General features: G+C 36.7%; 1 protein-coding gene across 5 annotated transcripts in view; it reads right to left on the bottom strand.

Moving 5' to 3' along the window:
- LOC149813133 (uncharacterized) overlaps positions 1–18,211 on the bottom strand; it is a 29,051-nt gene extending 10,840 nt beyond the window's left edge. Inside the window, exons 1-5 of one of the 5 annotated variants that reach the window (XM_089992466.1) lie at positions 17,899–18,211; positions 17,470–17,760; positions 15,421–15,555; positions 11,672–11,728; positions 8,935–9,069 (exon numbers count right to left, since the gene is read on the bottom strand). In XM_089992466.1, the coding sequence (XP_089848592.1) occupies positions 8,935–9,069; positions 11,672–11,728; positions 15,421–15,555; positions 17,470–17,760; positions 17,899–17,961 (681 nt within the window). In that variant the 5' untranslated portion in view covers positions 17,962–18,211. Of the gene's footprint in view, positions 1–8,934; positions 9,070–11,671; positions 11,729–15,420; positions 15,556–17,469; positions 17,761–17,868 lie in introns of all 5 variants that reach the window. The other 4 variants (XM_089992467.1, XM_089992465.1, XM_089992464.1 and 1 more) reach the window with 4 other exon arrangements.

Here is an 18,211-nt window from a genome sequence, read left to right as displayed (position 1 = left end):
TCTCTCTTGTTCTCACTAAAATCGAAAATGAGATTGAAAAAGCTTTAGATGGCGATGAGCGCATCAAAGCTATCAATGACCATCAATCCAAAGTTGAGGATTGGGAAAGTAACCATGCCAAAATTTTGGCATGGTTTATGAACAATGTTGACCTTAAAAATTGTGCTAATATTGCCAAATTTAGAAGGGCCAATGAGGCTTGGTTTTTCCTTAAGGGTATGTATACCCAAAAGGATCTTGTTCGACAATTTTTTTGTCAAGAAAAAATCTGTTCCACCAAACAAATGGATATGAGTATCCGGGACTATTTTAGCTCTCTAACCCCTCTTTGGGATGAACTTGCCCTTCTTGAGCCTAAATGGGTAGCTCCACAAGATATTGAGTTAAGAAGAGAACAAATTGAAAAGGAGCACTTTTTTCAATTTCTTCATGGACTTCGCCTGAAATTTGAACAAGTTAGGGCATCTCTTCTCCATAAAAGCAAAACCCTACCTATTGAAGATGCCCTTGCCGAGATATGTCAAGAAGAAACTCGACTTGGCTTGAGCATTAAGAGTGATGAAGTTTTGGCCGTTACTAGGCCCGAATCGAATGTTAAAGCATATAGACCTCCCCCATTTTAACAAAAATAGTAATGAGCCTAGAAAGGGAATAATATGCCATTATTGTAATGAACCGGGACACATTAGACCGGTTTGTCCAAAACTTAAAGGAAAGGTCGCCGCGGTTGGAGAAATTTCTCCAAAGAAGGAAGAAAGTACCAAAGAGGGAGATATCAAAGAAACTCTAAATCACATCTCCGAAGTTCTCCAACATCTTCTCAAGACTTCTCCTTCAACATCCGGAGCCGCCATCGCCTACTCTTCATCACTTCCAAGTATGTGGATACTAGACTCCGGTGCTTCTTTTCATATGACATCTCATAAAAACTCTCTTTCAAATGTTTTTTCCGAACCCATGTCCTCCTATGTTTCAACGGCCGATGGAACATCATTGAAAATTGAAAGTATTGGAACACTTGACTTCAAAAATTCTCAAAACTTTTTCGTTCCTAAAGTAAGAATCGTTCCAAAAATTAATTTAATTTTTTTTTCCGTTTCCCAAATCACCGATCATGGATGCCAAGTCTCTTTCTCACCTAAAGATTGCACCGTGCAGGATCTCAAGTCAGGAAAACTGATTGGGCAAGGCCATAGAAGGGGTGATCTCTATTTTATGGACTTTTTGACGCTTCCATCTAAGTCATTTTGCAATCTTGTAAAAGACAAAAGTATTGGAATTTGGCATGAGAGACTTGGTCATCCAAATTTTGTAAAAATGTCTCTTTTTCCGTTTTTGAACAATACTTGTAAAGACAATCACACGACTTGTAAAGATTGCATTTTTGGGAAATCTAAAGCTACTCCATTTCCTCAAAGAAGTTACTTTACCACTCGGCCATTTGAGCTTGTTCATTCCGATGTGTGGGGACCCTCCCCTATTTTGTCTAAAGGAGGTTTTTCGTATTATGTGGTCTTTATTGATGACTTCACTCAATTTACGTGGATATACTTCCTAAGTCGCAAATCGGAAGTCTTCTCCTTCTTTAAAGAATTTCATGCAATGGTTAAAAATCAATTTTTGGGAAATCTATCTATTCTTAGATCCGATTTGAGAGGTAAATATATGTCTAATGATTTTCAAAGCTATTTAAAAGAAAATGGAATTTGTCATCAACGTTCTTGTCCTAACACTCCGCAACAAAATGGTCTTGCGGAAAGAAAGCATAGGCACATAATAGAAACTACAAGAACGTTATTGATTTAAAAAAATATCCCAAAATCCTTTTGGGCCGAAGCGGTTCTAACCTCAACATATCTCATCAATAGAACCCCTTCATCCTCTTTGAAAAATCTTTCTCCATTTGAAAAACTTTACAATATGTCTCCCGATTATAAAAGATTAAGAATTTTTGGATGTAAATGCTTTGTTCTAACTCGCAAAACTGATAAACTTTCTCCTAGGGCTATTGAATGTATTTTCTTAGGATATGGCGAAAAACAAAAAGGATATCGATGTTTTGACATGCTTAAGAACAAATTTTATATCTCAAAAGATGTCACATTCCTCGAAGAAGAAAATGGTTTTTCGCACCAACCAAATGAAAATATTGACTATTCCTTCTTATTTGACTTGTTACCTCAAGAAAACATCATAGATGATCATGTTGATCCTAGTGAACCTCTTAATGAAGATCTTTTTGAACATCCAAATAATGATCAAAACTTAGAAGAAAATGTTTCAAGACAAATACAAGTCTACTCTAGAAGGAATGAAAGAAATCCCCCTTGTGCCCTTGAAAAATTCTCTCAAAGTGAGTCGATCGAAGAGACCTCTCAAAGAAGATCAAATCGTATTCCCAAGATACCAAATAGATTTGTTTCTTATGACTCTTTTTCTCCTAACTTTCGAGCATGCCTACTTGCTCTTCACTCCTTTCATGAACCATCTCATTACAATGATGCTAAACAATATGCTCATTGGAATGAAGCTATGAAACTTGAACTTAATGCCCTTAAAAAGGCGCAAACTTGGAAAATCATTGATCCTCCCAATGGCAAGAAACTCATTGGATGTAGATGGGTTTTTAAGGTAAAAACTAAGAGTGATGGTTCATTAGAAAGATATAAAGCTAGGTTGGTAGCCAAAGGATATGCCCAAGAGTATGGGGTAGATTATGATGAAACTTTTGCCCCAGTTGCTCGAATGACTAGTGTTCGAGCCCTTATTGCTATAGCTTCTGTTAAAAAATGGCCAATCTTTCAACTTGATGTCAAAAATGCCTTTTTGAATGGTAATTTAAATGAAGAAGTTTATATGGAACCGCCTCCATGTATGAATTTAGATGGAAAAATTTTGAAATTAAAAAAGGCCTTATATAAGCAAGCTCCTAAAGCTTGGTATGACAGGTTTAGTAATGTATTAATCAATTTATGTTTTTCTTCTTGCTATACTGACACTGCTCTTTTTGTTAAAAGGACAGGTGACTCCATTATTATGCTTATGTTGTATGTTGATGATATGATCATCACTGGGAATGACAAAAATGGAGTAAATGATGTTAAGTCTATGTTAAAAGATACTTTTGATATGTCTGGTCTTGGTTATTTGAGATATTTTTTAGGAATTGAAGTGGCTTATTCCGCGCGTGGATACATCTTATCTCAAATGAAATTAGCTGCAGAAATTTGTACCAAATCAGGAATATCTGATGAAAAGAAAGTTGAGACTTCCGAAGTTATCAATTTGAAACTAAGACTTGAAGATGGTGTTCTCCTTGAAGATCCAACCCCCTACCGTCAATTAATCGGATCCCTCACCTATCTATCCATCACACGTCCAGACATAGCTCATGCGGTTTATGCAGCGAGCCAGTTTCAGCATGCACCTACTTCGGTTCATATGGCGGCCGTAATGAGAATTGTGCGATATATCAAAAATACCATCTCCAAGGGACTCTTCTTATCCTCTTCCTCATCTCTTGAATTGACTGCTTTTACTGATGCTGATTGGGGAGGAAATCCCAATGATCGTATCTCAACTACGGGTCTTTGCATTTTTTTAGGTGAATCTCTCATCACGTGGAGATGCAAGAAGCAGCAGAAGGTCTCATTATCATCTACTGAAGCTGAATATCGAGCTATGACGATGACAACCATGGAAATTGTGTGGCTCAGAAGTCTCCTTGGTGACATGGGCGTTCCCATTTCCACTCCCACCAAGCTCTGTTGTGATAACAAAAGTGCGATATACATTGCCAGCAATCACACCTTTCATGAGCGGACCAAGCATATTGAAATGGATTGCCATTATGTTCGAGACGAATATCTCAAAGGAACCATCACATTGCCATATGTTACTTCAGAGTATCAACTGACTGACTTCTTCACCAAGGCGCTCCCAACTCCACGATTCATGTTTCTTCTTGGCAAACTTTCGGTCTTCTCCCCGTAAAGTTTGAGGGGGCATGTTAAATTATGTATATATAAATATATATATACATATACTTATATATATACATTCATATATATATAAGTATATATACGTATATATATATATATACATAATATAGCTTTTTCCTGTTTTGTATAAAGTTATAAACCAAAAACCCGATAGGGGTGTTTTGGTAATTCCACCTATACCTTTTCTTTTTTACCTTTTTTCTTTTTTCTTTCTTTTTCCCCTTTTTCTTTTTCAGTTTTTTACTTTTAGGACCATAAGGGGCCCCACCTATCTAGTCGTTGGGGCCCCAACAGTCATATTTATGACTGTTGGGGCTCCCAACGACTAGAAGGGAGCCCCCTTTATGGTCCTCCTTTATGCTTTCCTCCTCTATATAAAGAGGAGGCTCTGTAATATCCGAAAATTTCTAAGTTCTTTTCTATAGCATTATGAAATGTCCTGAATTTTGTGCCAATATAAAACCCTAATTTCTTTAAAAATTAATGTTTGAGTATATTCGTAAGGATTAAGGGGTTTAATTATATTGAATTGTAGTAAATATAAACCCTACATGGTTTGGATATCTGAGAAAATTCTAAGTGATGTCTAATTGAAAACGTCTTACTTAAAAAGAAAATGTTGATTTTTCTTTTAAGTAAAATTATTTAAATAAAGTAAATTAACAAAAGTAGATTTTAAAAATATACATATTAACATGCTTAATAAGATAAAATTAACTTATATTCAATTCCTTTACATTTTCACATGAGTTGTGGGTATATAAAACTAAAACGGTTTTTAATTAGAATTTTATGATTATTCAATAATAGTTTAATATAATAGTTTTCTTTTGTATACATTAAAATCCATTTTTATTAGTTTAGTAGGAGCCCATAGGTGGGCCGTCCCATCCTATGTGGCATCTTACTTCAAATTCAAATTGAAAATAAAGGTATAGTGATTTTCAAGGTTATTTAAAGTTTGAAAAGTCAAAGTAGAGATCAAGGGCTCCAAATGAATTTCATTAATGAGATCAAGGACTGAAATTAATTCCAGCACATAACCTAATTTAAGAAGGGTTATAAAACCCTCCCATAGCCCTTGCCCTCCTCATTTGTGCTGGAAAAAAAAAAGGAGAGCTTCTCTCTCCCCCAAAAACCCTCTTCTCTCTCTCCTCTCTTTCCCTTCCCTATTCTCCTCTTTTAGGGTTTCTTTTGGTTCTTGAGTGCAAGATCCAGGCCTCATGGGGTGTGTAGAGGAGATCTAAGGTCCTCACCTTGCTGGAAGAAAGGGCTGATCGGTGGATCGAGCAAAAAAGGCCGTTCATCCATCAAGAAATACATTTTTTTCAACAAAAGGTAGGGTTTCTATGCTTTTCTTGCAAGAACGGAGTTCTTGGCATGGATTTTAATGCTTTTTCATGAGTTTAGATCATGATCAAACCCTCCTAACCGTGGGTTTGACTCAGATCTAATGATCCATGGCAAAAACACGTTTTCCCCTAAAGAAAACCATTTTTGAAATCGGGTTTATCATAAAAATCGGTTTCTTAGAAATAGATTTGTAAAATATATTTGTATTTGATTTATTCCATGATTTTTATGTAAATATTAATTTGGATTGATAGATTATGAAGTGTTTCATCTACTGTGATTATTTTAAAATTTTATTTCAGGCGTATTTCCTATTTCTTTTAATTTTTCTTGGGATTCGGGTGACTCGGTTTGATTCACCCAAATGCAAATCTCGGAATTTCAGGTTTTCCACTTGACCTCCGTTCAGTAAAATGGTCGTTTCTCCCTCGTCCGAAGGAGTTTTAATGAACGGATTGTTGCGTTGAAAAGCTAACTCCATTGTGCATCTACTGTAGAAATTTGGGCTTTGTTCATGGACCGAGCACGTCTCTGTAACAGTCGAAACAAAAACAAATAGGTCTGTAGTAAAACATGCATAACTCTCTCATACAGAGGAGTTTTTACGAACGGTTTGCGACTATGGATAGCTGACAACAATTCCTATATACTGTAAAAATTTCAGCTCTGTTCATGGAGCCAAAAATTTTCTGTGAGCTCTGTACCAGTTGGACAGAGTTAAGAAATTAGAAAAATTAGGGCAAATTCATAAATCAAGGCTCAAAGGGTGCATAGTATATATGTTTTTAATCAATTTCTTTATAGAATTAGTATGCATTATGTGAATGATTATGCAGGTCTGATTTTATGTAATCTTATATGATTATGGCATGAATTGTAAATGGAAGGTTACACATTAAAGATTTAGGATCAAAAGGTCCAATGAATACAAGTTTATGTTTTAAATTCTAAAAATGTGTTGACTACATGTATGTTCATGATATCGTGATGATATGATTGTTTCATTGATATGAATGTTCATATATATTCTTCTTGTTGCATTGGCCATGTACATGCATATGCATTATAATGTGTGAAAATGAATAAGATGTTTATGCTACGCATGTGCTCAAGTGTCTGTTACAAGTTTAATTATATGACTTTGTCCAATGCTTTATAAGAATGCATCCATGACCATAAAGTGGGTTAAGTTTGATGTTGCATAAAAAGTATGACTGTAAACAAGTAATCATGTGACATTAAACTCAAGATACTTGCTTGAAGAGTAGCAGGTGATACAAAACTTCGTGGGGCAAGTTCTGTTACGGGCACAGAAGGTTGCTCCTCCCCTCCCACGATTTTAGGAGAAAAACCTCTGCATTAGACTGCAGCGTAGAGGTTATAGTACTCATGAGGAAAAACTGATGCATCGGGTTGAAATGTGTTGGGAATCTCTCTCATATTAACGTCCCTCACCCCGTCTAAGTGAATGGACCTGGCCAGACTAAAGTCACCTCTGTATGTAAAACACGTCCTGTGTCATGGTCCTGATCTGAGAATGTCTGCCTGTGTCGTATCAGCAGGGCTAAGAAGTGATAACTTAAATGGTGTGTGCATTAATTTGGCATCGCATGCATCATCTAATTAAGAAAATATAACTAAAGATAAGAAAATATGCATGCATTGAAAGAGCTTCTGTATATGGTAAGTCATGCATTTTAATGGTTCATACATTTTGTATTTTGAATATATGAATTTATGTCTTTCTGTTAAATATGAAAATTCTAAACATGCATAATTGTTGTATGATTGTTTAAGTTAAATTAAATGTTAAATCATGAAATTTCTATTGAAATCCTTGTCTTGTTATTCTGTCTTACAAGTTTAGCATAATTACTCTACTGAGACATGTTGTCTGACCCTATATGGTTTAAAAATTTTCAGGTAATGAGTAGGTACTTATGTGCGAAGGCGGAAGGTTGCGACGGGGACTGAGCCTACCTTTCCTCTGCTTCATGAATTCTGAACTCTGATTTTACTTTAATTCAATTCAAGGACAAATGTGATTAATTTTGGATATTGTGAAACTTGAATTTTATTTCATGCATAGTTAATTAGTTGTTAAAGTTTAAATTCCATAAGTATATGTTTGCAAGCATTCATCTGAAGTAGCACGCCAAGTTTTATGCCCAATGTGTTTTTCCGCTGTTAACTGCTAAAAGATTTAAATGTATTTCAAAAAAAAAAAAAAAATTCCACCAATTTCGGGTTATAAAAATTGGGGTGTTACAGGCTCCCCCTTGTAAATGTATGGGTTTTTCACCCTTCTCTTTCTTTCTTCAATAATATCCAACTTATGACTTTAAGTCATTTTCACTTTTGAGAGTTTTGTGTGTGCACTTTTAGTGCTTGTCTTCTTGACTCTTGTGGTCACTCTTTAAGAGTGCCTTTTGCTCTATTGGTGCTTCCGCCTCTTTTCATTACAACTAAAATGCTCCCTAACCCAATACAAAATGAACTTCCAAAGTCCGCCGGGCATCAGAAAAAAAAACTATGAAAATGTGTAACTGCTCTTGATGTCTTTGTTTTCAAAAGTCAAACAACATGCTGGACACCAAAGGTTGAAAAATATCTCAGAAATGCCTTGTGATGAAAAAATTAAAAACTTATGCAGCAAAAGATCAGCTCAAATCAAAGGGCACATTGAAATATCAAAAAACAAAAGCATAGATCAGTTTATGCATTTCTCACTAATAATAATTGCCGCAATTTTCTCTTTGCCCATCTCTTTGTGGAAACTTGTTATGACTGGCATAAGATGGTTGAATATGTTGAAGTTCGAATATCATTAAGAAAGTTCAACAAGGACAAGTGACCAATGAAAGGTTCAGATATCATTAGATTATCTAACATGAGATATGTTGATCTCGCAAATGAGGCACATGCCTCTTGATACACAATGCGGCAGCAATAATCCCTTTTGTTGTTATATTGCTTTCACCCTCTCAAACATGGAAGGGGAAAAATATCCTTATTTTAGAGGTACAGGCAAGAAAACACAAGGAAGAAAGAAGAGATATATTCTAGATAATGAAAGAAGAAAAGAAGAAAGATTAAGAGCAAAGAGAAAACCATGAAGGGAAAGAAGGAAGAATGAAAGAAGCAAGAAGTGGACTAACGGAATGAGAAGATTAAGAAGAATATAGCTTAGCAGCCCACCAGCTATGATGTGCCATAAGCCTTAAAGGAGAAGAAGAAAATGAATGAAAGAAAAGGAAGAAGGCACTGGCCTTCTTGAGTTTCCTCACAATGCATATATGTAAAAAACAATCAAGATTATTGACAATTACATGTATTGTAAGTAAAATATAATCATGCCATTACCAAATGACATCAAACAGTTATTCACAACATTGATACCACCGGTCATACTAAATATATTACAAGAGTGCCACTTAAAGCTGGAGTTAACAGCAAAGAATATATTACAATATTGCCATTGTACTCATCCTTCAGGCACACGACGGATCAATCTTTCATATTTACTAAAGTTACTTCAAGTAGTAGGTTTATTATCAAAGTGTTGTGGTTAAAATATCACCTTTCCAATTCGAGGTCTTTCTTTCAATTTTGCAAGGCTATTCCGAACATGTGAAACAGCTCCCCAACATTTCAATGTGTTTGCAACATCATCGAGCCTGAGTAAGTACTCTTCCTCGGTCAATGGAAATGACTTCTGGAAGGAAAATCACTCTTTAAGTGAAATAGTATATTTCCTCAAACATAAAAAGAAAATAAATTATGACTTCTGAAAAGAACAAGCCACAACTTTCAATAATTAAGCAACTCAGCATTATTGACAATATACATGTATGTGTGCACGCACCTGTATGTGAATTCTTTGAACAATATCTATTCTACAAAAAGTTAAAGTTTAGCAAATTGGAGGCAATTTTGAAGAGTGAAATTAGTTTACTTCTAAGTTTAAATTACCATATTTATAGTGCACAAGAATAATACGAGAACTACCTCCAGAAAATAAACACAATGTGCTTCAACAAGCTAGGCAAGATAGACAGGTACCATCAACAGTATACAGAATATAACCATATGGACCGCTAATGATTAGTAATTTCTCTAAATTTCAAGTAAACAAATTGCAAGGTGGCTACTTTGTCATATACAAGAATGTTGTAATCTTGACATGGTTTTGATAAAAAACAAACATGACAAATTACTATATATATCCTAAACTTCTATCCAATCACAATGAGTAGGCTAAGGACATTTCTTTCACAACATTTATTATACTCATATTTATCATAAGGCAGTTTTTTACATAGGTGTATATATCCCTAGTCAAAACTGAAGAAAATCTACAAATCCTAACCATTAAAATAAAAGATCCTTATCAAAGAAAATAATTAAATAATTAAATTTTCCATAAAATTCTAAACTATATATAAAAATCAATAATTATAGCACCATAACTAAGCAAGAAAAATAAAATCTCCAGTTTCTGAGTCACTCTAATTGTTCCTATGTGATAGAGCATGGCCGATATCATCCAATAATTCCATGATTGCTGTACCTAAGAGGTAAACCATTTATTTGAATTTTATTATTTTTCAGCACTGTCACCAGATCGCTGATATTTTAAAAATATCACAATATTATGGGCAAATCCAGGTCAGCCGTTAATATCGACAAAATATCACAATGTTTTCAAACTATCAGGGAAAAAAATATTGCAATAATATCGCGCTATTAACACAAAATTTAAAAAAAAAACTCATTTTATATATTTTAAGCCCAGTTTTTGTATTTTTTGTATTTTAAAAGCTTTTCAAAGTTATGTCTTTGTATTTTTCCAAGAACACCTATTAATTTCTTATATTTATTATTATTTTTCATATTTTTTGTATTTTTAAATCTCTCAAGATTTTTCGCAGATTTTCCAACTTTTGAAAGTTTCTTCGAGAAATACCTTCACTGAGAAAATGCCTTGAACGATATAGGTGACTATGCTTTGCAGTAACCTATCAACAATTGCCAATGCTATATGTCCACAAAGCATAGAGCCACATAAATCCCACCACTCATCAGTTCAACACATCTGTTTCTTTCTTGCAATTTAAATAGCCTCAGTTCTTCAAGAAGTCCAGATTACAATGTTGATTTGAGCAGGTAGTCCAGAAACAATGGACACAACAAATACAAAAAATGACTGGACTGGGTTCAGTAGAATATGTTGAGTATTGCATCAAGCATTTAGGACAAAAATAGTAATTCGTGTTGAGGATCAAAAGCGATGAAATAGGTATCATAAAGTCATAGTTGTTGTAGTTCCCCTCATATCTACAATGATTATATATATATATATATATAGGAAAACTGGAATATGTAAATTGGTATGAACCGATAGTTTGTTTTTGCAAATCTAACCCTGCAGATGAATTCAGCGTGGTCCATTTGCTTGGAATCGACTATTAGATCATCGTAATCGGATCAACAAATGTGATTTTTTATGCTTGAATATTGACGCAAATTCTAAGCCATTGATTTTCAAGGCTTAAAAGATGCTTCTTATACATCATAATCAGATGATCCAAGAGTTTGTTTCTATAAATTCAAGCATCCAGTCATATCCGTACGGTAAAATTTTAGAAAAAAAAACTACAAAAATCTCGGTGCATACCACTATACATATTTTGCTGGTTTAGATATTCCAGTTACCCTAAGTATATACGTACTTAGGTACCTCCCACCAAGGTGTCTGCTTAGGCACCTAGGTTCTAATAGGCCAGCAGCTAGGCCCTAAGCCTGTAGGCTTGCTTTATTACTAAGTTCAGAAGCAATGGACAGCTGACAACACTAGAACAAACTATGTTGATGGATTGGATCAGTTGACAATGGAAAGTCAACTATAGGTACTTGTACTAGTAGAAGACAGACCTGATCTGGCTCTTAGATAAGGGAACCTTTGTGGTTGAAGATGCTTCATTGTTATGCGAGTTTTGAGCAGTCTTTGACATAGTAGTAGGTGATTAAGCTTCAATGCATATTTCCACAACAAATATGACTCAGCATTACAATTGATTTAAGAGACTGTTGAAAATACTAATATGCTGTCTTTCCAAACTGAGTTGCACAATTGCTTTATCCTTCTTATGATAGGCAAAACTAGTTTCAGACAATAACAATTGATGAAATATCAATTCATAAGTAAATGGAAGGTAGATGCTAGTTCATGCTCTCATGAAGTTATAGAAGTCCATCTGGAATGTGCACATCCAACTAAACATCCAAGTCAAAATGCCATAAATGAACTTTCAAACCTGCTCCATGTACTTCCACATAACGTTCATTGCAAGGAGGTTTCTGCCCATGAACTCCTGCATCAAGCAAATTGAAATTGAGAACCAGAATAATTTTGGAACATGCAATAGTATATGGCATGTGGTTGAGGCCTGTGCCTTGGAAATGGGAGGTCAGGTGTTCAAATTCCACTATTGGCATTATAAAAAAATGATTTTTTCTTAAAAACTATGTCACATGGGTGCGAATGCGGGAGTGCGGCACTTTAAAAAAACTTGGGTGCGGGGGTGCGGCAAAATCTCTCTCTCTCTCTCTCTCTCTCTCTCTCTCTCTATATATATATATATATATATATATATATATATATATATACATACATATATATATAAAGTCCAAAAGTTGAACATAAATCAACCTGGGTGTGGTCAACGCATCGAGTCAGCTGTCTCATCTCTCCGAGGGCTTTGCTCGTTGAGGGTAGGTGTAAAACCCACGATTTTATAAAAAAACAAATAAATTTGGACCCGAACCAGGACCAGAACCGAGTCCAAGGAAAACCCTAAGGGTTTTCCCTTAAAAAAAAAAAATTTAACGCACGCACAGCCACGGGCCTTCTTTTTTTTTTTCCTCTGCTGATAAGGGAAACCCCTTTGCGTCCTCCCGTGCCCTTTAAATCACGCAAGGGTGAGGGGGAAGCCCTCACCCCTGCGCTCCTCCTCCTCTCCCTCTCGATTGTGCATTCTCTCTCGCTCCCGGCGTGCGATCGAACCCCGATGCCGACGCCGACTCTCTCTCAGGTACGCATCTCCTTCTCCCTTTTTTCTCTTCTTCTTCGTCTCCTTCTTCTTCTGTTTGCCGAAGGGCCGACAGGAGGCCGGCGGCTCCCTGTCGTGCCCTCCCCTTTTCTCTCTGCGTACGTCGAAAGGCCGACAGCCCCTTGCCGCGTCCTTCCCCCCCTCTCTCTGCGTTCGCCGAAAGAAAAGTCAGGAGCATTTTTTTGTCCAAATATTGGACACAAATGACCCTGGGTGCGTTGACCACACTCAGGGTCTCGTTGACCGCACCGGGTGCCGCACCCGCATCGTGTCGACACAAGTGCGGCACCCAGTTTGCCGAGTGCCTGTGACATAGTATATAAACTCTGCTCTAATGCAGTGAGGCCCAAATACACAACTCGTCCGGAAACATAAATCTTGCTTCTCCAGCTGTCACTGGACTATAGAGAGAGAAATAGGAAAGGATGGATAGAATCCTGCACTTCTAAATGACACTGAAAAGTGATGATAGGGTGGGGAAATGAAATCATCAGGAAGAAGATAAGCAAGAAAGAAGGAAATAATGACCAATGTACCTGCAATCAAATTCATAAGCTTACAATAACAAATAGGAAACACGAGAAAAGAATGCCAGCAGTGGAGGATTTTGGGAACCTATTTAGAAACCACAAATACTACATGCTGGCTAAGTGTGGTGTTAACACTTCCTACGGAAATCGGAATAAAAGGAACACAGTAGCTAAACACTTCGTATAGGAAAAAGATAGAAAGGAAACTAGTAGTTAAACATTATGGTTAAACATAAACTGAATGAAAAGGCCATCTACAATCATGGTGAATGACTGAATTTTCACTTAGTCTATGGCCTTGTTAGTGCTATCAAGGACAAAATAACACCATGCATTTGTAAAAGCATTCATGGTTGGAGTGATGGTAGGGGTGGCAAAACCTGACACGACCCGCCAACCCGACCCGCCAACCCGCCTCTTAGGCGGGTTCGGGTTGGGCTTAAGCCAACCCGTTTAATAAACGGGTCGACCCGCGTAACCCGTTTATTAAACAGGCCGGGTTCGGGTTGGGGGTATGCCAACCCGCCAACCCGGCTGACCCGTTTAATAAACGAGTTAGGCGGGTGGGTCAACCCGCCAACCCGTCAACCCGACCCATGAACCTGAGAACCCGTTTACCCGACCCAACCCATTTATTAAATGGGTTGGCGGGTCGTGTCGGGTTACCCGTTTATTAAACGGGTCGGGTTCGTGTTTGCCACAGCCGACCCGTTTAATAAACGGGCCGGGTTCGGGTTGAGGTATGCTGACCCGCCAACCCGTCGGGTCGACCCGCCAACCCGACACGATTGCCACCCCTAAGTGATGGGCATTCTCTTTCAGGATTGTCACACTTTGGATTCCACAGGTTATCTCATAAGAAGATGCTAATAATTAATGAACAGAGACTTCACAATCAATTCATTAGTTAAAAAAAAGAACCAGAATAACCTTTGAAATAACACTTCATTCAAGATCCCATGGGATACATTCTGGACATTTTCAGCAAAAAAAAGAAGAAGAATAAATATGATATTCTTTTGCTGTTATAACGTGTACAAGCATCACCTACGCCCTAAATAACAAAATAAAATAAAAGAGAGAATGTAAACATCAAGAACCACTAAGATTCCATGCATGACCTGAGAGCAAGTTTATGAATGTGGTAAGTACATATTAACAGAAGGAGAAAAAACCATTATACCTTGTTTATTGGTGAAGATGCCATGAGCACTAAGTAGCATAAAATTCAAAACAGCCACCAGAAATAATTTTGCATAGTTACTGCCTTTTTCAGACATTTTGCACACATAATTTAGGTTATATTTGAAGGGTTCTCTCAGCAACTGTACTAATTTGATTTAATTTTTATAGTTATTTATTTAATTTACTAAGTTTGTGCAGATGGATAAACCTTTCAATATGCTTTCTCTATATTTATGTCTTTCCCTTTAGTTGTATAGAGTTCCTAATCATTGTTGGCATTCTTGGGACTCGGTATTGTATCAGACGCATGCAACTTGGCGACTTGGACGAGTCAACTCAGTGACTCAGGAGAGTCAAGGTTTTTTATTTAATTGATTAAAAATATATAATATATTTTTTATAGTACAAGAATTTTAAATTAATATGAGTGTGGTTTAGTACATATAATAATACACGTAACTTACAAAAATTATGGTGACAAATATTGACAATATTTTCAAAATATCACAGAAAAAATAAAATATGTTAGTTCATTATTTTAAATTGTACAATGACATGATATTTGCCAAATATCATGATATATTTGACAAAATATAAATTTACTTAAGATATTTATGTTCTACATATAAATTTAAAAAAAAAAAGTAGCTACGTTATTGCACGAAAATTATTTAAGATGCATTAAAATAATGTTATTTTTATTAACATCTCTCTTTATTATCATTTAATTCTCTCTCTCTCTAATGGTAATAAAGTTCTTCTCAACCGATTACCAAAACTATTTTCAAGAAAGCCTAGCTTTGAAAAGTATTACGAGTAGAAAAACATTTTTCAAAATCAGCTTTGGAAAATTAAGAAGCTTTAAATGCTTTTAGTTAGTGGTTTAAATAAAATATATTGGGTTAAATGCACCTTATGGAAAAGTAAGCAAGACTCGATCGAGTCAATGGTAAACTCGGCTGATTCTTGGCTGACTCAGCCGAGTTTGGTCCTAACCAAGTCATATGGTTTTTCTAACTTAGGGCCCGATCTGAGCCAACTTGGGCGACTCATGAGTTGACTCGCCGAGTTTTCCTATGTTTGCGCATCAAGTTTGGAATGTGAAGATCTTAACTTTTCTTTTAAATTCCAGTATACTTAGTGATATACAAAATACTGAGGAGCATCCAACAATCTTCCCATCATTATCAAATAAACGGTTTGGCATGTTACATATGTTAAATACATCGAAACACATACCTTCTTGATAAATTGGACATCATAAGATCTCCCATACTTTTTTCTGATAAGAGTTGCAAGATCTATTCCTGTAAAGTTTAGATCATCACTGCCCACAATCCTTTCCAAACTCTCACGAACCAAGTTGTCGTTCATCTGTAAGGTCAGATAGCAATGACATTATCTATCAAAGTGTTTTCCTGTTAATAGCAAAGGACAGATCACCAAAGAAATAAACCTGCAATCACATAAAGCATGTAAGAAACTTTTGAAGGTACTTTTAGGATGAAAGATTGGTTCCAAGAATTTCTCATGTAAATAACTTTTTAAAGATTGGAAGTTGCAGAATTATGATATATTGCAGTTTGGGATGAGGACATGAGGCACATTCCCAGCAAAGCAGATTATGTGGCTTAGAGAAGGTAACAAGGAAGATTAGAGTGAATTCATATGGATGTCCTTATCTTGTTTCTTAAAGCATAATATCAACACCCATGGCCAGATTAGTCCAAGGAGATTGTCCTCTCCATCCCATGAAAGAACACAACCTTGAGGAGGGATGACTTGGAAGGGATTTTACTCCACGATAGAGTCGGTCATTTATGATAATTGATAACATTAAAATCATTATGATCTCTTTGCATTCCATATTTGAAGTTACAATCAGATCTCTTCATTTAAAATAATACATTAATAGACATCTTATGTACTCATGGGTGCTATATTGGATTTGAATCAGATTTCTGCCAATTGATCTCCTGAAGGCAGAAGGGGTGATTTCTGTGAGCCACTGGTCATCATCCCTCTCACATTGTTGCCAATGGCCAATGGATACATGGGAAGGACCCTTGTGGCTATTAAGCAAATGAGATCGACAAAAGCAAAAAGGAGAAGCACATGACTTTCATAAAGTTTTATTTACAGAAAAGCTAGAGTGCTTTTTAACTTTATGGACTGCCACTTCCTCCTCCTCTTAATAGGATATCCTTGCACCATTCAATGAATGTTGTCTATAATATTCATCATCCATCACAAAATCACAAAATAACACCCCCAAAAGACAACCGTAAATAGATATTGTGATGATCTTGAACTCAAATTTCATATTTACCATGATTTCCTCATTGAGAAACAAAGGCAGTTTTGAAATAAAATAGGATGTATGCAAGTCAAATGATCATACTGAAGGATCCTATGCTTTACAGGAATAGGATATTGTCCTAAGGTGCTTAGAGACTTTTACACTTTGTTTGGATCTAGTTTTAGGATTGGTAATTAGAATTCTCAATCCACTAAATTCCTTAGAGTTCCCACCTCCCCAGGAGGAAACTAATTCTCTCATCAGTTGGGACATGGAGGGTTCTATCATCGGGTTCACATAACTTGATCTCTCTCTCTCTCTCTCTCTCTCTCTCTCTCTCTCTCTCTCTCTCTCTCTCTCTCTCTCTCTCTCTCTCTCTCCCCCCGAAGCCTCTGTTTTGGTAAGCAACAATCTAACTTCTTTGTCTCTGTTTTCTTTTTCTATTTTTTCTATGGCTACCTGATCATTTTCCTTGAAATATTTTGGTTGAATCACAGGGATATGTTCTAATTCTGATTCTTGAAATCAAATTTCAGTGATGATTTGTTTTCTAATAATTTGCAAAGAATGATGTTTAATCATATTATTAGTGTTGGGATTTTGAATAATTAGGATTTTTGTTTATGATATAACTTTTTTTGCCATGAGAATGATGTTTTTGTTATTTTCTGTGAGGAGTTTGGAAGATCTGATCAATTTTCTGCCAAATTTTGGCTCAAAATTGACCAGAAAACCCTCTCTGGTTTGGCTTTCTAGCTACAAACAGAGAGTAAAATTTGATGCTAACAGGGCATCTAGTTTCAGCGTATCTCAGTTTGTCATGAGTTGCAATGGCTAGGCTTTCTTTCATATAAAAGAGACAACAAGTTTATTCTGTAAGAAGAAGTTGGAATATTCAATATATCAGTTTAACCAAGCGAAGGAAGAAGAAGGCCTATGGTAAAAGCAACCGAAGAAGAACTAATAAAAGCAAAAGGAATTTAGTCCACCCTGTCCTCGGGCGATCGTGTGTCCTGCGGACCATCTTCTTCATCATTATCATCACCTCCTCCTCGAGTCCTATCTTGATCTCTGACGGCTCCAGAAACGGACGGCCCGGGACGGTGATGCCACCTTCTGTAAGAAGGTTCAAGGCGGAGCAGCTCTTGAGAGAATGAGGTGGGAGATGAAGACCAGCATGGTGTGCCCGCCAGCTTCTTAAACCTGGTTTTCTCCAAAGCGGCCCCTCTGTGAATGTGGGCATGGTGAATTGACAAACTTATAACAGTCCCGGACATAACCTGAAATTAATTTTGACGGAAAGGTGAGGTTGGTTTCCTGTTGATCGTCCCTCTTGGCCCCAAATTTTGTGGGGAAGGAGAAAAACAAATCTACAGAAACACACGCACATACACACAGGTGGGGAGGCTGCTGTCTACCTCAGTTCGTCCGTTCAACCCTTGAGAGAGAGAGGCGTTGGGTGCCAAGTGACGGGACGACATCGGAGACGACGACACACCCCAACATGAAACGCTACTCAATCGGAATATGCGGGCCCGTTCGGCTCTTCCAGAAAGAAGCTGCTGAGAAGGAGCCCAAAAGACGGCAACTCCTTAGCCCTTTGCTTGCTGTCGGGAGAGCCCCTGTGGCTGTGTGGGTGGGTGAGGTTGGGACGAGCACAGCCAATTGCGAGCACAAAATTGTTTAAATACCATCAAACAGTTTGCGACACGTCTCTCGCTTCCCCTCCTC

Source organism: Nuphar pumila, chromosome 16 (assembly GCF_984573655.1).
Source record: "Nuphar pumila chromosome 16, dmNupPumi1.hap1.1, whole genome shotgun sequence".
In the NCBI taxonomy this organism is placed as follows: Eukaryota; Viridiplantae; Streptophyta; class Magnoliopsida; order Nymphaeales; family Nymphaeaceae; genus Nuphar; species Nuphar pumila.
The sequence above is the reverse complement of the archived record's forward strand: the minus strand, read 5'-3'. Positions and strand labels throughout refer to the sequence as shown.